The sequence below is a fragment of the Botryllus schlosseri genome, chromosome 7 (genome assembly GCF_051294905.1).
Source record: "Botryllus schlosseri isolate E-star chromosome 7, Bs_hap1, whole genome shotgun sequence".
In the NCBI taxonomy this organism is placed as follows: domain Eukaryota; kingdom Metazoa; phylum Chordata; class Ascidiacea; order Stolidobranchia; family Styelidae; genus Botryllus; species Botryllus schlosseri.
Window position 1 is genome coordinate 28,104,660 of NC_137242.1, and position 25,978 is coordinate 28,130,637.

Consider the following 25,978-nt stretch of genomic DNA (forward strand, 5'->3'; position numbering starts at 1 on the left):
TGGATTTTGTGGTTGTTTTTGTTGTATTCATGGTGTTTGTCGACTACAATGGTCATTTACACCAGTCCGATATAACCTTATTTTTGATTCCGTAGCTGCTGACTTGTAGCAGGGCCCACTTCTAGGCCTTTTTAAGACACCGCTTACGCGGATGAGATTGCGAGGAGCCTAGATAAACCTCTAACAATTAGATAGGAATTCTGGAGTCGATCTCGGTCGGACTCGAACCCACAACCCATTGGTGTCGCAACTGTGGATCATACCACTACCTAAGTGGTTCTCAACCTTTTTGTCTTCGCGGACCCCTTTTGGACCGTCACGGACCCCGCGGACCCCCTCTAATTTTCGCTCAAAATTGGCTCAATTATCGTGCAACCGTCAACTGTCTTGTGCAAATAGTGAATGTAGACTAGTGATAAACAGCCACACAATGACTTTTGTTGAAAATAACAGCACACTATATGTAGAAATTGGGTAGATTTTATTAGTTCGAAGGGAATTTTCCAGCTGTATTGTCTTGAAAATCCGCGTCTTCGACTTGATATGAATGAGTGCCGAAAATCCATTTCCAGAACGATGTATTGGTAGCGAATGTAATAGTAACGCGTAACGCTTCCGATGGCAGAATTTGGTGTGAGTTTTTAATGAGCATTTCACGTCCAGCCTACAGTCATTTCTATCTAGCATCTCATATTGAAGTTATTTAGTGGTATATCAGCGGAGAAAATGGATTTCGTGGCGAAGTTGTAATTCCTTCATTGAAACAGATGCGGAAAACAAATTCAGGAATTTCTATTTCAAACGACTGTTTACTAATTTGCTGAGACTGACAACTCCAAATCCGAAATGTTTGCCTGCTTGACCTTGCTATCTCCCATATTTCATTTTTTCACAAGGCCCAACAAAACATCTCTAAACAGCAATATGTTTGCATCAGCAGGTTATTGGCAATTTGACAATTAAGATGAGTTTGCACAGTCGGATATTTCATCTCAGACGACCATTTCAATGATGTGATTCCAAAAGTTTTAGTTATTATGAAGCGAAAAAGGCTCATGCTTTTCTTAATTAAAAAATAAAAATTAGGTTGTCAATCATTTTACAAATTTAGAGGCTTCGCGGCCCCCCTGAAAATGCTTCACGGACCCCCAGGGGTCCGCGGACCTCCGGTTGAGAACCACTGCACTACGCTATCTCGCCACCACTTCGCTATGTGTCTACGAATACTGTCTATACAGAGCATCGTAAGAATCACGCGGATGCAAGTGATTTTTCGTGCTTGGCGAGCTGAATAGTCTTCTCGCATCTTTGTAACTAGCGATACAAATTTTAAAACAAGTCATGACCGTGGAACATCGGATTTTTTATTCGGAACATACACATAAATACGTGTCATGTGCCGACAATGCAACGGCGCAATATCATTGCACTGAGCAGAGTTGTACCATTATAAAAAGTTTCCGCCTTTCCAAATTATACAGGAATAAGAAGTACTGAATTCGCATAAACTCGGAAATTGAATGAAATTCGAACAAATATTAACATGAAATATCAAGTTCAGTTTACATGATTCCAGCGTCCATTTCCATGAGCATGAGAACGACAAGCGAATGCCCATCGTACTGTACACCCAGCGTGGGTGGTTTCGCATTATACACTTCTCCAGCATCTCCATTTTCAGCAAACCCGTGAATAAGATTGAAATTAAAATTAAAGCATAGAATCATTTCACAAAGTAGATTACAATTCGATTACCGGTAATTCGCTCTAATAAGTAGGGATGGCGCGAACCCCTGAAAGGCTCAGAATCGTGTGAACGCGAATCTTTTCGAAAGGTTCTGCGGGAACGCGAACGTGAACCTATGACGTCACAGGACGACCTATTGCTAATTCAACCCTACATTTCACTGAAGTGGCATATTAATATTACCGACTCCGGTCACATTATGTCACAATGCTATAGTACATGCTGACTTTTTAAACGACACGTGATGTATCAACTATACTATAATAATCCCATAAATTCAATATCTTCCGTCGCTTTGCTAACAATTTAGACCAGTGGTTCCCAACGTGGGCGATATCGCCACCCAGGGGGCGATTTGGCGGTCTAGGGGGGCGAAAATACCGAAGGGGGCGATAGGGGGGCGAAAATGGAAGAAGGGGGCGATGGGGGCGAAAACAACGAAGGGAGCGATAGGGGGCGATGGCGCGTTAAAACGGCTGTATTGGAGTCGGGACCGTAACTACCGCACCCCTAACCCCCCAATTGGGAGTGGGGGCCCGAAATCGAAGGAAGCCCAAATTTATTTCGTGAATTTACATGAATGATAGAGTAATTTTTTAGAAAATCATGCGACTTTTTTAAAATTTTCGCGCTGTGCGCGATTTAATATCTTCATGTATCTTGATGTTGGGGTCCCCGTCATCCAACAAAAATACGCATGATTTATGGAAATGGGAGACTTCGGCGTCGGCCATTACTGCGCCAATACGCACCAAGACATATGAAGTTGGAGGCCATGTAACATGCGACTCCGAGAAGTGTGCCAGAACGATCAGCAGCGAGAAGACCTTGTCCGAAAGGAATGCCCTTGTGCTGACCGAAAACTTCGATATATATACATATATAGGCGCCTCAATGGCTGGCGTCGAATGTTCCTGTCCTGGTGACCTTAACCCTATTATACAGGACAAATTCCATCCCGCAAGGAAAATATTATTTGACAGTAAAGTAATACCAATATGAAATCATGTGCGTCTTTTAGTTTGGTACGTTTTGACGATTTCCATATCTTCTGATATAGCAGATATAGGAGGTCACGAAATAGCATCACGTAAAGAAGTCAATATAACAACGATTCCGCCGAAGATGTTTAATTATTATTTAGGGGTCCTACCTTTTCCAACATACCACATCGACCATATTGACCGATTCAAACATGAATTATATAAATTTGTCGCGCTTCGCTCGTTCAGGCGAAATACGGTGACTCACCAAACAGTGGCCTACATGAAATAGGGTATAGCTGATATGTAGCGACAAAAAGCCCACTGGCTGAGGGGGGTCTGGGGTTTGGTTTATCACCCTATGGGGCCAAAGACCAACGTTTTTTTTGGGGGGGGCTGACGAATACTGTTTTTCGGCTCCCAATATCTGGGGGGCGATGATCGGTGTGGAGCTTCAAAAGGGGGCGATGAGTCAAAAAAGGTTGGGAACCACTGATTTTGACGAAGACTTGAAAGGGAATATAAGCTTACGCCTCATCGGTCTAGGCCGCACCGGACAAAGCTTTCAGCGTCTGACAATTGCTACATTGATATTGAGCAGAGTGTCAAACGGGTTTATATACTTGATACCGATACTACTCCATAAACAAGTTATACAGTGTAGCCAACACCCCAATCGCACGGATTTAGTTTTTATGATACAATAAACATATGAAATCAAGATGGATCCCGTACGCCTACTAGATTTGTTACATTAGACTAGGGTTGTAATGACTCGATTCATGACTCGAGTCCCGATTTTCCGATGACTCGACTTAACGCGAGTCATTTTCTCAAACTACGGAAATGACTCGACTCGAGACTCGGGCAGGATAGACCGACATTTTATTGTAATTTCGAAGAATAGTTAAGTAACCAAAATATATGGATTCCGTCTAATGGTACTGGTTCTTGAGAATGCGACCAGAAACTGTTAAAAGTTATGAAAAGAAGTATATTATAATTGCGAACCATTCGATATCACCAAACATAGTTATAAAAAGTGGGTTCAACAAGACATAAACTTGAAACTGAGCAGTCAACACATCGACTTGAACTCGGACTCGGCCATTTGCACGCTGACTTGGACTTGACTCGGTGGTGAATTGAAAATGACTCGACTTGACTGGAGTCAAAACTATAAGAGTGAGATTGACTTGTAACTCGGAGCCTTGGAACTTGGTTACAACCTTATTACACACCGATGTATTCATTATATCGATTTCATTGATTGGTTGAATATGGATCATTCGCTGACTACCTACATGTAGTGCACTTCGTTCTGGATGTTATGCGATTGCGGGTCAAGTTCACGACAGAGAGTCTCTATACATATTCACAAACGTAAAGCTGAATATTTCGAGCAAACTTTTGAAACAGAGCAAGTAAAATCTTTGAGATTATCAAGCTGCATGCTCGTTTGATGTTGATTTTGTTTATGCCGCCAGCGCCATGCATGGCGTGGTCCGAAGTTGAAATGCAGATAATTTTAACCAAAGATGTTATAATGACATGAAAAAATTGTAATAAATGAAAAAGGTTCACAGTGCAGAAGCTACCAAGGTTCATTTGTGAAGTGAACCTCTATATTTCTGAGGCGCACACACAGAACGCGAACGTGAACCTCATGTTCACACCATCCGTACTAATTAGTTTAATTATATAATAGAATTTTCCAACTAGACAAATGGAATTATCTAGTTATCCAAATCTGCTGCTGATACTTATACCGGTCAGATATTTCTACTGCTGACGAGCCAGACCTGTACGCATAGGCGCATCTCGCGCACGCACTTCACGACTTCAGGCGTCAGCGGCCTCACGCGTTTGACATGGACGATCTCGAAGCAGCCGTACTGGCGTTTTGCGTATTCGCGGCTCCTTGAACGTCGTAGACTCGCCCGAAAGGCCACAGTATGTTCCGCCAGTTCTCCAACGAAAACAGAACGGTGAACACATTCACGGACAAGTCCACGTCGTATACTAACCGAGTGACGACCTGTGCGTCGTCGGCTGATATTACAACGCCGATTATGATCATCGCGATTAGGTCAGTCACGCTCGCGACACAACTTAACGCCATGGTGCGCTTTATCAAAGCGTACACTCGTTGCTGCTTTTTTGAGCGACATTTTCCCTTCATTTTCGTTCGAATATCCGTCCCGTTCGTTCCATCGCGGTTTAAAGCTTGTCCAAGCTGCACCAGTCGAGAAACGCGTGGATTCGTATCAGATATGGTAGGTAGTGAATCTTGTTTGCTGTTAGATCCTGACTCAGTCTGTCTCTCCGCGTTCGCCTGTCGCTGAGTTTGATTATGAAGGCGTAGTGGATGTATGAACAGTCCAAGAAGCAGACATTGGGTTGTCAACGACACGGACGCGTAAAAGTAATTCCGAAACGCATATTGCTTCTTGCCTCCTTTAAAGCCGCACATGGCTCCAGATAAATGCGAGTCATACTCTGAAGGAAATACAGACAGTGGAATACTGAGCACAGCCAGGAGGATTATTAAAGTGATACTGCTGACGCTAAGAATGCTGGCGCAATTTCCGAACGAACGTCCCAAAGACGGGTGGCTGTAGAACGCTCTCTGTCTCGCCCACAAGAATAAACTGACGCAAACGAGTGAAATAATCATAGCGACTTTTCCGATGTCAATCAGAGTCTCGCATGATCTTTCTGTGGAACCGCTCACTGTGATCATAATTAAACAAAACGTGGCAAGGTATCTGACGTTCGGAATGCACGCGGCCAGAGCAGCGGAATATATGACCCTGCCTCCGCCAAGTGTGCTTCTTCTTTTGCGGCTTTGTACGGCGTGAGCGGTGGTCGTGAACGCTACCCATAAATGTATAGTCATCATGCAGCAATTAATTATGAGGCAAATAGTCCTTTTCCTCAGCGTGACGTTCAGCTGCAAGTCTGTTGGTTCCGTGGAGCCGTTATAATGCATGCCTCTCTTGTCGAAGATAAATAATTATTTCCGCGAACCTGTTTTTCTCAGATACGTAGATTTAAGATACTGAGAAAAATACGACAGAGTCAGGTCAAAGTAGTCAGTTTTGCTACTCAAGTAGAAGTATACGTTACACTGTAAATGTTGACTAAATTAAAGGTAGAATTTGCAATTACCAAGATATGACAAAGCTGGTTCAGGTGGAAGTAGAAATAAATCCATAAATTTTTACGCAGTGACAAGTAGAAGTAACAATTTCGAAGACAAGTCGAAACTACTTCAAGTATAAGTAGAAAATGAAGATTTGAAAAGTTCCCAAGTACTTAATTTCCTAAAGTAGATTTCGTAACTGGGTCACATAATTTTAGCAGTTAATCTGAGGTTGCTACTTTTGAAATTGCAAAATTCATCTACCCTACTAAAGGTAAATGACCAATGACGCTACAAATAGGTTGTTGTTTGTGGTATTCGTGGTGTTTGTTGAGTACTACGGTCATATACACCAGGTCAACTTTTTTTAAACTTTATCCCGTAGCTGCCGACTTGTAGCGCAGCCCACTTCTAGTCTTTTATAAGGTACCCTTTGCACGGATCAGATGGCGAGGAGGAGCATAGATAAACCCTCTACACCAGTGGTTCCCAACCTTTTTCGACTCATCGCCCCCTTTTGAAGCTCCACACCGATCATCGCCCCCCAGATATTGGGAACCGAAAAACAGTATTCGTCGCCCCCCCCAAAAAACGTTGGTCTTTGGCCCCATAGGGTAATAAACCAAACTCCAGACCCCACTCAGCCAGTGGGCTTTTTGTCGCTACATATCAGCTATACCCTATTTCATGTAGGCTACTGTTTGGTGAGTCACCGTATTTCGCCTGAACGAGCGAAGCGCGACAAATTTATATAATTCATGTTTGAATCGGTCAATATGGTCGATGTGGTATGTTGGAAAAGGTAAGACCCCTAAATAATAATTAAACATCTTCGGCGGAATCGTTGTTATATTGACTTCTTTACATGATGCTATTTCGTGACCTCCTATATCTGCTATATCAGAAGATATGGAAATCGTCAAAACGTACCAAACTAAAAGACGCACATGATTTCATATTGGTATTTATTTACTGTCAAATAATATTTTCCTTGCGGGATGGAATTTGTCCTGTAGGGTTAAGGTCACCTGGACAGGAACATTCGACGCCAGCCATTGAGGCGCCTATATATGTATATATATCGAAGTTTTCGTTCAGCACAAGGGCATTCCTTTCGGACAAGGTCTTCTCGCTGCTGATCGTTCTGGCACACTTCTCGGAGTCGCATGTTACTTGGCATCCAGCTTCATATGTCTTGGTGCGTCATGGCGCAGCAATGGCCGACGCCGAAGTCTCCCATTTCCATAAATCAGGCGTAGTTTTGTTGGATGACGGGGACCCCAACATCAAGATACATGAAGATATTAAATCGCACACAGCGCGAAAATTTTGAAAAAGTCGCATGATTTTCTAAAAAATTACTCTATCATTCATGTAAATTCACGAAATAAATTTGGGCTTCCTTCGATTTCGGGCCCCCACTCCCAATTGGGGGGTTTGGGGTGCGGTAGTTACGGTCCCGACTCCAATACAGCCGTTTTAACGCGCCATCGCCCCCTATCGCCCCCTTCGTTGTTTTCGCCCCCCATCGCCCCCTTCTTCCATTTTCGCCCCCTATCGCCCCCTTCGTTATTTTCGCCCCCCTAGACCGCCAAATCGCCCCCTGGTGGGCGATATCGCCCACGTTGGGAACCACTGTTCTACACTAAGGTAGAACTTCTGGAATCGACCTCTGTCGGACAGGAACCCGCAACCCATTGGTGTTGCAGCATTGGATTATACTGCTATGCTATCTCGCGTATTATTCAATGTTGGGATCAAGTCGCTACCTTCGAGTCACGAGTCATTTCGAGTCATTGCACATTTTGACTCGAGACAAGTCAATCGGTTTTCGAAGGGGACTCGAGTCAAGTCAAGTCACTCGGTTTTTGGAGGTGACTCGAGTCAACTCGATTCAAGTCAAGTCAGGTCACGAGTCAAGTCAAAATTCAAGTCAAGTTGCCTTTTCGTAGTATGAGGCATTATTACGTCATTACATTTTGCTAGCTGTCTGAAATACAGATTGAGTGGTCATTGATTTTGAACCGATGCACGAATATAGAGTACAATTAAGAAGGCGCTGTATTGCTCGCATATACGTAGCCTCAGGTTATAGTTACCAACCAAAATAGACAATGGAGAAACGAATTGATAAGTTGTAATACATTACCCTTTACCCATTTACATATTGATATGATACAATTCGAGCCTGCGCCAATGCTTGAGAAGTATATAAACTATATTCGAATTCAATATCAATAAAACAAGAGGTTTGGTTAAGGTAGATAATTTTCTATTATATTACTTTACTGCTAGTTTACTACAACGTAAGCTGTAAGCTTCGATCACTCCGTTTGTGGTCAATTTATTTGTGAGAGAACAATGGAGGCTCACTAAAACGTACGAACATTGAATGATTGGTCGCTCTCACGGGTTACACCAGCGTTTCGCGAACAATCCGAACATATGCAAGATACAGTGATTTAAATAGCTGGTTCGTGGTACAGAGCTTGAATATAGCTTTCAACACAATATCCATTGTATAATAATATTTATTAACTCGAAGACTTTTCGGGTGCCTCTTTTCAAGAGTTAACGGCACACTATAGGGATTTAAACAGATTTAAAAGCAAAACCAAAAAGGCAAAGTATGACGCAACAATCAAAATCACAAACCATGAAATTCGCATTGTACCAATGGCAACAAAACAAACTATGAAGTATACAGACGATTTCCAGTAAATTCGGTCCTCGGTAAATTCGGCCAGTGAATTCGGCCCTCCGTCACTTCGGCCCTCGGTAAATTCGGCCCCCGGTAAATTCGGCCAGGGCCAGGGTAACAATAACAGTTGCAATAACATTACCTAACCTTAACCCTAACCTAATCCTAAACCTAACCTAATCCTAACCTAACCCTAATCATAACCCTAACCTAATCATAACCCTAAAATAACCCTAATCCTAACTCTAACCTAACCCTAATCATAAGTCATAACCCTAATCATTACCCTAACCTCCTAATCACTTGATATAATATATTATGTAATATAATTCACATTAATTAATTTGTAGGTTTTAGAGGAAATCTATTTGTCTACATAAAATAGGTTTTTTCAACAGTTGAACAAACCTATTTTATGTAAACAAAAAGATTTCCTCTATAACCTACAAATTTCTCATTAGTGAATGTGTTTCGTGCGTGTAACTGTTTATTTACGAATTGCGTTGCTACTATAGTACCGTATGTCTGTATACTTCATAGTTTGTTTTGTTGCCATTGGTACAATGCGAATTTCATGGTTTGTGATTTTATTGTTGCGTCATACTTTGCCTTTTTGGTTTTGCTTTTAAATCTGTTTAAATCCCTTTAGTGTGCCTTTAACTCTTGAAAAGAGGCACCCGAAAAGTCTTCGAGGTAATAAATATTATTATACAATGTATATTGTATTGAAAGCTATATACAGTGATTTTTACCGACACCGACTACTTGATGACTTGAAATTGACTCGTGAATTTGGCTCCGAGTCACGGGTCAATCCATATTTCTGATACGCCGAGTCAAGTCAAGTCATTTTAGCAAAGTGACTTAAGTCAAGTCAAGTCATTCGAAAAAGGTGAGTCGAGTCTGCCCAACACTAGTATTATCTGTGGAAACCTTCAAACCTCGATTGCTGGTTGTATCTCAGCATACGAAATGTCATGTCTGTGAAGTCGTGATCCACCCACAGCATTGTCACAAAGTGCAATGAAATATACATATTCCAAATATTATAAATTCATACTTAATTTCATCAAGAACCGGCATTGAATTCTATGTATATAAGGTACACATTTAAACTTTCGGCATATTTCATGCCGATATGACCTGATAATGAGAGATACACGAATACCCGACTCGAAGCTAATACTCATTCAAAATCTAATCACTCAGGCAAACTCTATGTTGCACTGCCCACGACACGTGTCCGTCCAGTAATATCTCAAAAGTTATCAGGCTCGCGGAAGACGACTGCTTCAGTATGTTACATGTTCTTTATATGCAACATCAGATCCTGACATATTGCCGTATCTGCAAAAGGTTCCACACTATTACCGAGAATACTATTACCAAGATGGACATTACCGAGAATGCTATTACCGAGAATGGACATTACCGAGATTTGCCAATGCCAAGAATCTGGCTTACTGGGACGGACGTTGTCGAGAAACTAATACCTCAGAATCGATACCGAATGTGGCCACGCCGTCATTCACACACACGACCTGTTCACATGCATAACAGGCCTGCATTGCATATATTGCATTCTCGGTAATGTTCATTCACGGTATTGTTCATTCTCGGTAATGTCCATTCTCGGTATTGTCTTTCTCGGTAAAAGCATTCTTGGTAATAGTATTCTCGGTATTGACCGGACACCTCATCTGCAAAACTACATGACTTTCGCGATGTCAGTCTCTACCTTACCAAAAGATATTTTGCAACCAGGAAACTAGAATCGTTTGGTTGCAAATACGTACTGTGTGCAGCGTGGTGGATCTCAAATCCATTGAAGTCAAGATAGAGCAAACAATACTGAACGATGTCGATACATTAAAAGAGCTTGTCATACTTCATTCCGGAAGCTACATATCGCTCGTTTGACTTATCAAGTAAGAAACGTTGCAAAAATATGGATTTACGCTAACAAAACTGATCTACAACATTCATTGCAGGAAATGGTATTACAACATTATCGAACTGAGATCTCAGTGTTCTTGTATAGTCCATGGAATCCTAAAGTAAATACAAGCCAATTTTGGTCACGTTTGATAACGAAACCAAATCGATATGCAGAGAGCGCTGAGAATGCCAAACGATATTACGTAGTGGGCATGTGTGTCTTTCACGGAATTTGATAAGGTTCTTGGAGATACAGAACTTCAATACACAATTGAATAGTGTATTCATATTGAAATGAACCCGAATATTTTCGGCTGATACTCGGCAGGGGTAATTATCAGCAACTAGCAGAGAATTGGAGAGAACTGTGTATGTCAACAATCGTACCACCAAATATGACGTCACCTGTCATCAGTCGTTTCATTGAAACTATAGTTATCCACTTTTGAAGTATATTGCTCACGATTCTGGTTTGATTGAATTACATCATGTTGATTGTGTTGTATGGCGTTTCTATCGATCGTTTTCCCAACACTTTATGTTAGTACTCCAGATTTCACCATTCTTTTGCATCGAACTGAACGCAGTGCACGAGCCTAAATAGAATTGCTATGAGCAATCGAATGTAATGACGTCAGTAAGATTGATCATCCCGGCTGTATGTGTGGGTTGATAGCTGCTTTTCATATCCCACCATGTGGTTTAGAAAGTTGAAAATTGGGTCTACCATATTACTTCCGCTACATAGTTTTAATCATAGCGAGGTTTCATGTAACAATCTCGCAGGAACGGCCCCGACTGTGCTTGGCAGTGAGCTTCAACTTGGAATGTCTGTTAACTAATCCGCACATGGCTGTTCCGGTCGTAGAATCTGTTGTATTGTGTAGACCAGTGGTTCCCAACGTGGGCGATCTCGCCCCCAAGGGGGCGATTTGGCGGTCTAGGGGGGCGAGAATAACGAAGGGGGTGATAGGGGGCGAAAATGGAAGAAGGGGGCGATGGGGGCGAAAACAACGAAGGGGCCGATAGGGGGGCGATGACGCGTTAAAACGGCTATATTGGAGTCGGGACCGTAACCACCGCACCCGCCCGTAATCGAAGGAAGCCCAAATTTATTTCGTGAATTAACATGAATGATAGAGTAATTTTTTAGAAAATCATGCGACTTTTTCAAAATTTTCGCGCTGTGCACGATTTAATATCTTTATGTATCTTGATGTTGGGGTCCCCGTCATCCAACAAAAATACGCATGATTTATGGAAATGGGAGACTTCGGCGTCGGCAATTACTGCGCTACGACGCACCAAGACATATGAAGTTGGGGCCATGTAACATGCGACTCCGAGAAGTGTGCCAGAACGATCAGCAGCGAGAAGACCTTGTCCGAAAGGAATGCCCTTGTGCTGGCCGAAAACTTCGATATATATACATATATGTTTAGTTGTCTATAGGCGCCTCAATGGCTGGCGTCGAATGTTCCTGTCCTGGTGACCTTAACCCTACAGCACAAATTCCATCCCGCAAGGAAAATATTATTTGACAGTAAAGAAATACCAATATGAAATCATGTGCGTCTTTTAGTTTGGTACGTTTTGACGATTTCCATATCTTCTGATATAGCAGATATAGGAGGTCACGAAATAGCATCATGTAAAGAAGTCAATATAACAACGATTCCGCCGAAGATGTTTAATTATTATTTAGGGGTCCTACCTTTTCCAACATACCACATCGACCATATTGACCGATTCAAACATGAATTATATAAATTTGTCGCGCTTCGCTCGTTCAGGCGAAATACGGTGACTCACCAAACAGTACATGAAATAGGGTATAGCTGATATGTAGCGACAAAAAGCCCACTGGCTGAGGGGGGTCTGGGGTTTGGTTTATCACCCTATTGGCCCAAAGACCAACGTTTTTTTGGGGGGGGTGACGAATACTGTTTTTCGGTTTCCAATATCCGGGGGGCGATGATCGGTGTGGAGCTTCAAAAGGGGGCGATGAGTCGAAAAAGGTTGGGAACCACTGGTGTAGACATGTCTGATTTAACTATAGCTCCCTCAGGCCCGGTGCACAATACCTTGGTAGTCGAGCACCATAAAACCCGTTGCACATACATACTGTGCTTGAAGCGGATTGCTATACCCCACAGCAAGGATCATACCATACCGTACCAAAGTTTAGGTTTGTCATATACATTGAAGAAGTATCTTCTTGGAATCAGTATGCTTATCTGCCCTTCAATTGAACTCAGTTAGTCGTCCAAGACCACACATATCTACTAAATCTGAACGATTATACAACTTCTGCTAAATACATCTACCAGATCTCCATGAATATAGAACTTCTAGTAAATATATCCACCAGATCTCAATGAATATAGCACTTGGAATAAAATCCAGCTACCCGCTGAATAAAGTACGATGGTAAATTTTAATTTTCACTAAATCGTCATGTTTTGATTGACCAAAACCAGGTATTCTGACCTGGTCGCGAGGAAGAGTAATGTCCCGGTCGCATCGGCATATATGTACGTGGATAAAACAGAGAATCTGGAGCATTTGCGTCTGCTTGAAATTATTCTTTCACGAATGTTGAAGTCTGCCTCATAGCACAATTCCCCATTAATCCTCCCATTTTCGATCTGATTTCGTATAAACTTGCTATGGCGCTGAATTGGCGGGTCTGATCATATCGAGTATTCAACATGAGCAATCCCAAATTCAAATCTTTTTCAGACTTCGAGAGGATACTGGCAGCATCCTAACTAAGTTGAGTATCTCCGCTCTCGGTCCTGTCTAAACTGGTATTACTGAAATTAGAATAATCGGATCTTGTACTCGCGGCTAATTCAAATGGCCCAATGAGTCACAATTGACGCATTGGCCTAAAGCGCCCGGTATACGAACTCTTACTTCGATGTAGTAACAGGTTTACACCTCGCAAGAGTGGCAATGCGTCTCTCTGTGCCAAAGATAAAAGGTAGCCCTCACGGCTCATATGAATGATAAATGAAAATAGCGTTCATTTTAATGACAAAAGTTCTGATAACGTCAAATTCTTTGACTGATAATTCATTCGAGTGGCAATGCCAATGCTGGTTAATTAGGATTGACCAAGACCTTCTCTACCATTCACAAGGCAAGGAAACCGCTAGATAAAATGGCAATCTAACACACAAAATGGCTAATGCCCGTAGTGGATCGGTTTTACACTGTCATATGATAGCATTGATATTCATTTGATACGCGAAATATGAAGAAATTATATTAATCTAAATGAGACACTCGCGACACTCCTCGTTTGAGAATACACGCTTATAGTTTGCACGCTACGTTTAATTATACTCCTCATCATCAGTGTTGCCAACTCCGGATCGAAGAAAATCGCTAAAACTGATGTTAAAAATCGCTAGATGTCGCTAAATATTGAGAAAAAAGCGCTAAAAAATAGCGGTAAATCTGCATTAATTGCTAAAGGTGTTAAATCGAACCCATAATGTACATTCTTCTCAGCTATATTTTACTCGTCTGGGAATGAAGTCACTTATCATATTTCTAGTTCATAATACGTGAGAGTCATATCTAAGCGGGACAAAACATGCAGTGCATTTCGATAAGCAAATCGCTTTGCGCAATGATCGCTCTGCGTGACCAGTGACCACTGACCAGGTTTGTAGGCATAACCGATAACTATATAAGCGTGACTTGCTGGATGCGTCCGTGAATACGTGATGCGATGTACCGTGGAAATGCGCTTGACTCCTCTAAACTTTAAACCTTAAGAAAATATTCCGAGGACCAACCCGGGGTATGAAATTTAATAAAACTGGTCTTAAACGAAAGCTAGTGTCACACTGATTCCGACAATAAGAATTAACTTATTATCAAGACAATGGAACGACCTCAAAACAGCCTCCAAAGTCTGAAAATCGGCATTCATTCGAACAAAGACTGGACGAAATTGGTCATTACGTTCATTTTTTGCGGCGGTGCCATTGTCGGAGCAATGCCGGTTTTCAGACTTTGAGGGTTGTTTCGGGGTGGTCCCGTTGTCCTGATAAGATTTCAATTTGTATTTTCGAAATCACTGTGACACTACCTTTCGATCAACACCAATTACATTGAATTTCAGCGCTGAAATCGCCAGATATAGCACTGCCATTTATGCTACTTTTAAATTACTCAGCAAGAAGTGATACTGTTTGTCCATGCGTGACCGCCAGGAGTTGCGCATCTATCCGTAGGTTAGTAGTAGTCTATAACACTGGTCAACACATATTTTTAGGCTAGGGTTGGTATACGTCCGGAATTTCACTGTTCAAACTAGCGTCCGGGTGGAATTTCTAAAATATGCCAAATGTCCGGAATTTTGAAGACTTGACGTAGGCTCATCATTTTATCGTAAATTAACATGAAAACATTATTTTTGGCAATATTTATGCTGAGGCATGGTATTTTTCGTCGCGCAGCGCGCGATTTACTATCACATTCATTGTTATTAATATGGGGACTGCCACTCTCGCAAAAGGTGCAATAAAATATAAATAAAAACAACCTTCATATACTGGAATAAGCCTAATTGCAATCGCTATTATAGGAAAACGGTATATTCCTAGAGATCGTAAAGGCCGTTTAAATGCTTTATTCAATGATATATAGTGGCTCCAAACTTGGCGGTCGTTTGCCTTTATTCTGCGGTTCGCGAATATGTTGAACGTAATCAGCTTCCAAAATAGCCAATGAGTAAGTCGGGGCAAAGGTGCTGACTTCTTTTAGTAATCAGCAGAGATGAGCGGATTTGAAATTTCTATGTCCTAATCCAATCCAAATCCGAACCCTCAAATCCAAATCCAAATCCTAATCCATAACTTTTTCATATTCAAGTCCATGTCCAATCCTAATCCGATTCCAACTGGAAATTCAGAAAAAATACTAATTTATGCAATGGAGGGATTCGAAAATTTTCTTTCACAACCAACGATTCACTTGATTCAAGATAACTTAGTAACCATAATTACAATAATAACTGAACTGAATAAAAGTTTGTCGCCATTCGCCACACGACATTTCAATCTCCCAGAAAATAGGTAAATCCAATCCAAATCCTAATCCATTCTGAAAAAAATGTCTAATCCAAATCCAATCCAAATCCGAGAAAATTTCACAAATCCTGTTTTTTCAAAACCTAATCCTAATCCATGCTCATCTCTGGTAATCAGCTCGTCTAATTTTGATCCGGGTCATGGAACATTTTCAAATTGGAGATGGAGTCGTGACCATAAAAGGTTGGAAACCACTGGATGTGGGGTGTTTAAAACGCTCCGTGGTGCGCACCGGCATAAGATTGATAAATAATCTTGTCGGTGGGACATGAACATGACTTAACGATGTACAATTACGTTCCATGTATTTTCGAACTCATCATCCTCCACCAGCTCTACCGCTAACTCTGATGATGTGTGCGGGGAGTGGTAACTATAGTAACTATATAGTAATATATGGAACAACCATTATTATTGACAGAATTCATTCCAAAAATTTACTGAAAAGATGCATATAAAAACCAGATTCATATAGCAAGACACCCCCCCCCCCCCCCAGAAGTTGCATCGATTACCATATGGTGGGCTCAGAATCATTGTTTATTTTGGTCGGAAGGGGCTGAAAAATGTGGTTTCGGTCCCGGTTTCACTACACATAGACACAAACTCCTGAACCGGATCGTGACCACCTCTGGTTTATGAGCAAAGCTTTGCTAGTGTGACGTCATAACTAATTTAGAAATCTTCTAGTGGGCGCTAAAGAGTGTCCGGAATTTGTGTCACAGAAATATGGTAACCCTATTTTAGGCAGACAAAGTAAGAGTGACTTTGGGGGTTCTGAAGGGCACTGATTCCGAATATGACCTTAGTTTTTTCAAATTGGATCTTGTTGTGAAGATAACCCATGGGGCTATTTTGACCAAAATCTCCCATTTTCGCGGTAGGCCTAATGACTGGATACAAAATCGGCTTAATCGTACTATAAAGTTTAGAAATTCAATCTACTTATCATTTTTACACACAAAAGACTATTTTAAATAAAAATACAGCATCAGCACTATATTTAGGGGTATTAGATTTATCATAATTAAATACTTTCACGGGATATCATGAACATAAATAAACTCCAGTCATGTATATGAGTATTTACGTAGAAACTCGAATAACGTGGCATTAGTCCAATCAGTTTTACGTCAACCACTTATTGTAAATTTGAAATAATCAGTTGGAATACAATATTATTGATATATGTTAAATCGAAATTGTTTTTTGTACGATTTTCGCCAGTAAGCTATTTAGTGCAGTTTCTCGAAAGGTTCCGGCAATGGTCTGACATAATATGTTCAATGGTTCATATCATCTGCCCTGGTATCTTTCTTTTGTTGTTCTGATGTCTTGATAGAACCTCTACCCTTGCTAATCAACAAGATGATCGGGAAATATACCAAGATGACTGAACAGGAAGTGAACTTTTATGCTCATGTTTGTTACAAGTTTTCGATATGCAGTTACGAATTTTTGGACCAACTGTTTGCAGTTCGGTGCTTTGTGGTCAGCTAAAAAGTTTTATTTACTACATCTTAGGAGAAATTACATGCTGTGAACTCCTCCTAACGTGAAATTGGAATCTTTCATCGGTATTCGAATATACCAGGTACCAGATTTAAGCTTCTCGTTTGATAGGGTTACTAGGTATACCCACTTTGTTGATTCAGTGGAAAATTATCCATTTACCAATCAAAGGAAATGAGACACATATGAATATAGTATAGTTAATCCTTTCAAGGACAAATTTTATAGTTTTATACTCCTCTATAATCTTGGTATAGAATGACCAATTGATACAGGAGAAGATGAATTTACGTTTTGCAAAAGTACAATTTTTTAGGCTTGACAAACTGCTTTTTTGACAAACAAATTTTTCGCATCACGCCATGTTAATATTGATAGAATGACTGAGAATGACATGAGGGTTCTTCATAGTTAATTAGCCACTTATGCGCAGTATAAAATTAGAAAAAACTACGATTTTCTTCCTACCAAACGAAATATTTAAGCGTAAATACAGTAATTTTGAGCTTTTTTAGGGGTATAAATATCTTCTGACAGAGAGCCAATCTGACAAAACCAATGTGATATTCGTAATCAGCACCCTCAAAACCCCCAGAAACGGCTCTCAGATGGTCTGCCAAAAAAAATATTTCATTTTGTTGGCCAATGTAATATATCATCGGAGTCCGCACTCTGGTGGCCGGTATAGCCAAAGCCGTCGTCGGCCAGAACTGATCTTCATTACTTATTTTCGGTAAAAAAGCGCTAAATAATCGCTAAATACTTTTCAAAAATCGCTAGATTTATCGCTAGGCGCTAGATCCATATTTTTTGGCGCTAAACCGGATGAAAAATCGCTAGATCTAGCGCGAAAACCGCTAAATTGGCAACAGTGGTTAGTATACCCACCAATGAGATAAGAAACGAACGGCGGGACTACGAAGACGAGGACTTGGTAGCAGCGTACTATGACATGCAGCCTGAATATCCCGACGTAGTCACAAAGAAAATATTGGGATGTCTTGCTGCTGGAGTTGGTCGCAAGTTAATGGTCGACGTCGGATGCGGAGGAGGCAAATCCACGAAGCCTTTCGTTCAAGATTTCGAACATATTATCGGAATCGACATCAGTCAGTCGCAGATTGAATTGGCACGGAGGAAAATCAGTGCCAGCAACGTTGAATTTCAAGTAGTGCATGATAATATCTTGCCGGTCGCATCCAATACTGCAGACCTCGTCTTTTGTGGAATATCATTCCAATACCTGGAACCGTCTGTCTTTCTCCCGGAATGTGACCGTGCTTTAGTTTACGGGGGCATAATGGCTTGCGTTGTGTACGGACCAAACATATTGAGGACATTGGCCGGGAAACTGATTTGTGATTACTCAGCGAAAGGTTCCAGATGGGCGCAACTGCAGAAAGAGTACATGATGAACTGTGGAACGGATGAAGGTGTACGCGAAGCTTACCTTACCCGCCATGAAGATACATTCAACTCCATCAAGAACCCGACCAAGCGCTACGTACAACTTGCCGATTTTAACAGGAAATTCACGGTGAAAGAGCTGCTTCGTTTGTGTTCCACCACCGTTGGATATTCCAAGAAAACCTACGCCGATGAAAAGAAAGATCCTCTGAATATTTTACGCCGCGGTCTCGCCGGTATCTTTCGTGATGCAGGGTTGGATTTCGAAGACGATACTGAATTCACGCTCACATTCGAATTTTCGGCAATCATTGTCGAAAAGACGAAATCCTTTGGAATCGCGTAATTTTCCGACGAATGTGAGATTATCCTGTTGCTAAAATCAATACAGAAGATCGTCATGATGAACACGCAATTAACTATTGAAATGAGGGATACAGTACTTCCGATTTTAGACGTAACTTATGCAGTTGAGCGTTATACTGTACGGCGTACATCATAAGTCATCAACCAGCGGCTAATTTGATAATTAGGAAAAACACGTGATAACGCAATTGAAGTATTGCTATGAGAAAGAAATGCAGTCTTTGTTAGCATTAAGCGTGGAGAGACTACAAAATACTCAGGTAAGAAATATGAATAGAAAAAGGCTTGTCACAAGAATTGTTTGATTAGGCAGCGCAAATTTTTTAGAATCCTAATTAAGTTACAAAATGAATGTGTATACAAAACTGCCTTGCGCTCGCCCCATGCAGACGAAATATACGACACAATATAGACTCCTTAATTGCTGGTATGCTTTGTCAAACGACCTGTAAAAATAGGAAACTAACTAACTAAAACGCTACTAAGTTGACACGATTCCAAAGCAACTTATTATTACAACGCGTTCAGTGGTCGAATTGCGACTGATGTGATGGTATTTGGTATGCCGTGTGCACTGCAGTGACTTATGCAGAGGAGGTTGGGTTTGAAATCAAAACCCCGATCTTTTGAACTGTCAATTCTAATTCCAATATATTTAGCTCATTATCTCATTTATTAGCAACTGGTATCACGCTGTTACGTTTCGACCGAACAATACGATGATATTTTCGAAGGTAAAAGCTCGCATTTCTGAACTGGTGCCTGAATGTGAACAGTGGAAGTCACGCTGATCTGCATAAAATATTCTCAGAGCTTCTTGGAGGTACAGAACTTGAATGCACACAATTGAATAGTATATTAATATTGAAATGAACCCGCATAATCTCGGCTGACACTCATCAGGACTAATCGTCAGCAACTGGAAGTGAGTTGGAAAAACATTGTATATCAACAATCGTATCAGAAAATATGATGTCACCAGCAGCATGAAATTTCGAATAAGACTGGTGAAGTCATATTTTGTGATGCGATTGTTGATACGCAATGTTCTTTCATATTATCTATTAGTTGCTGACGATTACCCCTAACGAGTGTCAGCCGAAAATATTCGGGTTCATTTCAATAGGAATATACTATTTTAATTAAATATTCTGTATAATGTTTTCGTTTTGTATGAAGATAATATGGGGAACACAAAAGGATACCCGGCAGTGGCGGCTCGTGACAATATCGGGTGGTGGGGCAAGGGCTGCAAGCGACTTTTTATCAAGATGACGTCACAATGACGTTTTCCAACGTAAACAAGTAACTTAATGATGTTACGGTAACATGAATTTCCCGACAACAGTGATTTTAACGTATGTGCCACGAGAGGTCTGCCGGTGAGCTGTGACTTGAAGTGTGGTAACTGCGTAAACGGCGTACGGAACAAAGATTCAACGCGGTTCATGTTCGCACTAGACCTGACTAATTATCTGCAGAAATGGAAATGACTATAACTCGAGAGATTGCGTAAGCCTAATTGGAAAGGTCAACGAGTTCGGACACATACCCAATTGTTATCTCATACATTGGGCCTGTCATATTGAATCCAAAACATCATTCTGAAGAACCAAGAATAGCAGTCTCGGAAACTCGGTCTCGGTACAGCATAGGAGATTTTGGCCTTGAAACTGGAGACTGTAACACGACACATATGGTTTTATTACTGTCTATAGGTCTGCTGCGAAATCGCCTTTGGAAAATATATTACCGAATATACACGTGGATGAAAGCCGTACACTGTTACATGACATCATCGAGAAGTAGCCTCATGGCCCTTTTCGGTATGGTACACTGTCAAAATAATGCAAACAGACCGAATTTTGCGTAAAATTTACTGAGGAATAGGCAGATCAAGTGATCAGCTGTTAGCCGACATCGAAAACGAAATAGCTATCGCGCTTGACAGGGGGTTGTAAGCAAATGGCTTGAAGGCCACAATTTCACGGTGAAATTGACATTGGAGAATATAATATCAAAGTAAATATTTGAATGCAAATGAGAATGATATCATCATCTCGTCACCTATCTCAGTATGGAACACAGTTAACGTTACCACAGATACACCGGCTTTTGCGTGAAATCCGCAATGCGTTGTAGGCTAAAGTGTCAGATCTGAGCACATCTCTACCATATTCGACCTTGATAACGAAATTACTGCCCTAATCATTGAGTGTCAACCTTGAGACTTGGCACAGCGTTCGATACTAAAATCAAAACACACCGTGCAAAATCTCATGACAGATCTAGGTAAGGAGCATCGTTAAAATCAATAGAGACCAATACCGGCTTTGCGTAAAATCTGTTAGCGATAAATGACGAGTCAGCTCTCACTCGACTTAGGAAACGAAATTACCACTAACATAGTTCAGTGACAAACTTAAAACTTGGTACAGCGTTCGATACTAACATTAAGACTTACCGTGCCAAATGTCATAACCGATCTCAGTATTGAACATCGTCAAAATCAATGGATACCAATACCGGCTTTCGAGTAAAATCTGTTTGCGATACATGACGGATCAGCACACACTCAACTTCGGAAACGGATTTACTACCCTAAACTTTAAGTAGAAACCCTGAAACTTGGGGCAGTGTTAAATACCACCATCACGACATGACATACCAAGTTTCAAGAGTTTTCATGGTGTGAAACACCATCAAAATCGACCTATACCAGCAAAGGTCGACTAAACGCATATGACGGTAACCGAGTTCAGATATAGATACGATTGTTACATCACACCTTCGGGGCACAGACCTATTGAGCCCCGGTTGCTCGGTAATTTTATGAATAGGAGAGAGTAAATCACCGTTTCTTTATTGTGCGCGGCTTTGAGAGAATAGACAGTCAAAGCTTGTTATGAGCGCAACCGGGGCAAGCCCCGGCTAGGCATTCGCAAAGCGAAAACACAGAAGAGGATTCGATTTTCGCAGAGACTTCGCTATATATGGGCATTTACAAGCGAAAGGACAAGAAGAATACGATTTTCGCTGTGATTTCGGTATATATAGATTGTTGTGCGTCTATAAATGGTAAAGAATTGTTATTGAACAGAATTTTAGGTGGGGCAATGCCCCAGTTGCCCTATAGGACGAGCCGCCACTGATACCCGGTATGCATTTTCGGCATAGTTTACTGGAATTTTTGGAACAAAGCAACAGGAAATACAATTTCCACCATTCCTCATGTGATCCTGTTTTTTGGAAGGACTCTTGAAAACAGGCATAACCATTAATAACGAATCCGTTTATTCTGAGAGGTGCGTGATATTGAATCACTGCAGTGGAAAAGTGATATAACGGCAATATCCGTAGGCACCGCGTATGTCGCTTAAATTAGAGCTCGCACTCGATTTGACATTAAACTTCCTTCGTTCGCAGTATTGTGACATTGCTATGCATGCGTCTGAATATATTGCAATGTATATTGCAATGTATTGCAATATTGCAATGTGTGCTTGTCATGCACTTAATTCACGTTGAATGGCGGTTTCAATGTACTCGAAGTGAAGTAATGACGGTAAAATGTATATAATTGTTGATATAAAGATGATTTTTTATGGTTTCCTAGGGGTATATCATTCCCGTGAAGTTATTTACGAAGTTATACACGACCTTCATGCGTTACTAGAAAGGCATCAATCCATAATGGTATCGTTGTGTCCAACCATGCTCATCTAACAGAGTTCTATGCACCACGCATGCAACGTAATTGCGACCCGGCGCTGGAAAATTTCACAATTTGCTATCTATTTGAATGTTATGCAAGCACATAGCTTGAAACTACAAATCTTACCGGCGATGCACATGCAAGAAGAGTAATTTGTGGTTAGACCTAATGTGCTGCATGGGATAGCAGAAGTTGCAGAACTATAGGGTAGTTGAATGTCAAATTCTTGAATATTCGAGCAGAGATATTCGACGGTATCATTGGCGTGGCCCGAATGCGAATTCGGAAGGGGCAAACAACTGTGAAGATGTATAATGATGCAAGACGTTACGTAAACATCAACGTAAAAATGAAAACTGTATTCGTAAGATAAACACATATCCGTCATATTTGCAACACAGGATGTTGCAACAATGCGGATTTACAGCAGTGGTTCTTAACCTTCTTTCTCCAGCGCCCGCCTTCAAAAATTGCCGGGGTCTGGCGCCCCCCTATTTTAAGGACTGCAGTGAAAACAAACAATGGGCAATTGGTCGAAGTTCGGCTCCGGGTTGGGACTTCACTATTAGACCAATCGACTAATTAACGGTATAATTGTATGTGCTAGTGTCGGAATCAATTCCAGGTTGTCGTAACAACCATCGGGTAAGACCTATGAGCGCATAGTATTTGGTTCGAGATCGATGTACAGTTCCCGAATTCCCCTCTGCGATTGGCAATACGGAGAAGTTAATTGTATTACGTTTGGATTTATTGCTTTTGTGACTACTTAATCAACTGAGAATGTGGTAGAGATTTGCTCACATTAAGTTTAGTAGGCCTACTACACCAAGCTCTTAACTTTAACATGAATTGGGGTAACAACACTAAGCAGTATCATCCTTTATGATACGATGAAGAAATATTATGAGGATTTAGCTTTCAAATCCAAGTATATTTAGTTAATCATTTTGGCCAAAAAGCTATAAGGGCATCACTCACAAAAGTTGTACAGTGCCGTGCCTTTTCGATGTCGACACGAAGTGCGCTGCAGGATGCAACATCTAGTTGAAAACATATTGTGGAAAATAGCCCGAGCTATCAATATAAGTATCACTTTATTGATATTTTCATCATTCCAAAACACCACAAAATTGCGATACAATGAAAAGATAGGAAGGTGTCGAACGACTTCGAGTAGCTGGCGTGACGTACGGAAGTGTTTTAACGGGGAATTGGCAATCCAAAAGTACGCCAAATTCATTATACATGAATTAAAATAAACCACTACATCCATGGAAAGATCGTCGGTGGATATTTCGCGATGAGCGCAACGAAAACAGTTTTGATTTGACACATTTTGTCGAACGTTAGTTTGCAATGAGGACTCTGGGATAAATAAAACTATTGTTCTACTATATAATCATTTGTCCTTACTACACCAGTGATGCTTTAATACTCGACTTGACTCGAAGCGAAGCTTCATACTTGATTCAGAATAGATTCACTCTCGTATTCCATTTTGCCCAGCCCTGCAACAAAGCCTATGTGCAGCCAGATGTTTCACGGCGTTATTTACATATCGCCAGCTTGATAATGTGCTTGCTTGAAAACTCAGCTTGGCAGGTTACAAAATCATTATGGGCCTCTATAGTGCATGAAAATGTTACACGCTTGTAAGTTGTGATCAATTCTATGATAGAGATGATCTGAATCTTTGCAGGAAAATGACAGGTAACACAATATTCGTCCAGTTCTCAAACGATCCGACTATTGTGAGGATATTAATGAATAAATCCACATCATAAACCAATTTGAACACGCATTGAGGGGCTTGAAACGGTATCACAACACCATTAAGAACCATCGCCACAATGTCCGTAGATACGGCGAGCGTGGCTTGCATCAGTGTTCGTCTCATCAGTCTGTACACCTTGTCGTTGGTGCTTGGATTAGTTCTAGGTGGCTCTGTGTTATGACATTCTTCGTTATTCATTTGACGCTTATTGTGCCGTTTGGTGCTAGTTTCATCGCTAGACACGCTGCCTTTCACAGTGAACGTAGACTGGTTATTAGGCACTTCGGATGTAGATATGTTATGCGTCATTTCCGGCGCAACCTTCGGCGCACGCGTTCTTGGGAACTTCCTGCATGGCGTAGCCCGTAGCGCATGTTAGCCTTGTGAATTCTCAACGAATGTATCAAAAGTCCAAGCAATATAAACTGACAAATCAACATTCCGACTCCGTAAATAAAATTTTTAAACGGATAAACCTTTTTACCATCTTTATAAACGCAACCGTCCGCGCTGGTAGCATACTCTTGAGGGAATACCGAAACTAGAGTCATGACTATTTATACAATACAAATAATCGCGGAGCTGAGTATGCTAAATATGCCGGCGCATTTTCCAAGCGTATGTCCGAACGCGGGGTGCGCGTAAAACGCTCTTTGTCGAAGCCAAGAGAAGCGGAATATCCAGAACATGGAAAAGCCAAATGCTGCTTTAGCACCATCGATGACCGCTTCACATCTCCAATCTTCTTTTGGATCCAGTGTTATCAGAAGCAACGAAAAGGACGTGATAAACCTCATCACAGGGAAACCCAAGGCTACGGCCGCAACAACGAGTATTAATTTTCCGTTCAAATCGGCTTTTTGCATTTTTTCTATCCCAAGAATATTTGTTAAAACGAACGGTTATCCACACGTCCAGAAACATCAAGGTCGACGTAGCGGTCATGCAAGATATCCATGACGATCTAGTAATAATATCTCCGGGATTAGTCCTATTTAAACTCTCATTGTTCATATCAGAAATGCTGACGATATTTGATCAAGTATTGATGCTTGACAAACTGTAAACGACGTTCAACTGCACAAAATCCTTACTGCTAAAAGTCTGTCCATAATATATAATTAACAATCATTATTGTCATATCGTGATATGAGCTGCATCGTTTATCAAAACGCTTTTCTCATGGATATAGCCCATGTTGCGTTCGGTATTTGGCCTATGGGTTTCGTTGGAAATTGAATGTGTAATGTCATCAAGGTATCACAGATCGTGAACCATCATCATATTAACCATGTATATATATACTGTCATTATTCTGAGTACATGATGCTGGTGTCTTCAAAGCCTTGCTGTCTTCACACAAGATATGGGATAAACAGATCTGGAAAGATACTGGATTTTCCGGCCATGTTAAAAACCTGTGTCCGAAGTTGAGCTGTAGAATGTTATTGATAAAGTTCCTAAAAAATATCAGCGTGACAGCATGACACGCCAATTGAAGAGGAACTAGAAACACACAAAGTTTGAAAAGAACGCAAGTCCGTAGTTTGAAGAAGTCAATTGAATGACTCATGATGGA

The 25,978-nt window shown here is 41.0% G+C and overlaps 3 protein-coding genes across 3 annotated transcripts; 1 reads left to right on the plus strand and 2 right to left on the minus strand.

Annotated features, from left to right (window-relative positions):
* Positions 1 to 1,342: 1,342 nt before the first annotated feature.
* LOC145443174 (uncharacterized) lies at positions 1,343 to 6,014 on the minus strand. Its single transcript, XM_080321164.1, has one exon. It carries the CDS (start codon positions 5,720 to 5,722, stop codon positions 4,589 to 4,591), a length of 1,134 nt encoding a protein of 377 aa, XP_080177290.1. The 5' UTR covers positions 5,723 to 6,014; the 3' UTR covers positions 1,343 to 4,588.
* Positions 6,015 to 18,014: 12,000 nt separating this feature from the next.
* Positions 18,015 to 18,949, plus strand: LOC145443200 (uncharacterized). The gene has a single exon (XM_080321191.1). The coding sequence runs from the start codon at positions 18,087 to 18,089 to the stop codon at positions 18,885 to 18,887; it is 801 nt and encodes a 266-aa protein (XP_080177317.1). The 5' UTR covers positions 18,015 to 18,086; the 3' UTR covers positions 18,888 to 18,949.
* Positions 18,950 to 22,232: 3,283 nt separating this feature from the next.
* On the minus strand, positions 22,233 to 25,449 carry LOC145442420 (uncharacterized). Its single transcript, XM_080320325.1, has one exon. The coding sequence runs from the start codon at positions 24,706 to 24,708 to the stop codon at positions 24,295 to 24,297; it is 414 nt and encodes a 137-aa protein (XP_080176451.1). The 5' UTR covers positions 24,709 to 25,449; the 3' UTR covers positions 22,233 to 24,294.
* Between the last annotated feature and the right edge of the window lie 529 nt (positions 25,450 to 25,978).

What these genes read in the sequence shown, in the direction of transcription:
- LOC145443174 (XM_080321164.1), bottom strand. Translation starts at nt 5,722, where the DNA reads ATGCATTATAACGGCTCCACGGAACCAACAGACTTGCAGCTGAACGTC.
- LOC145443200 (XM_080321191.1), top strand. Translation starts at nt 18,087, where the DNA reads ATGCAGCCTGAATATCCCGACGTAGTCACAAAGAAAATATTGGGATGT.
- LOC145442420 (XM_080320325.1), bottom strand. Translation starts at nt 24,708, where the DNA reads ATGACGCATAACATATCTACATCCGAAGTGCCTAATAACCAGTCTACG.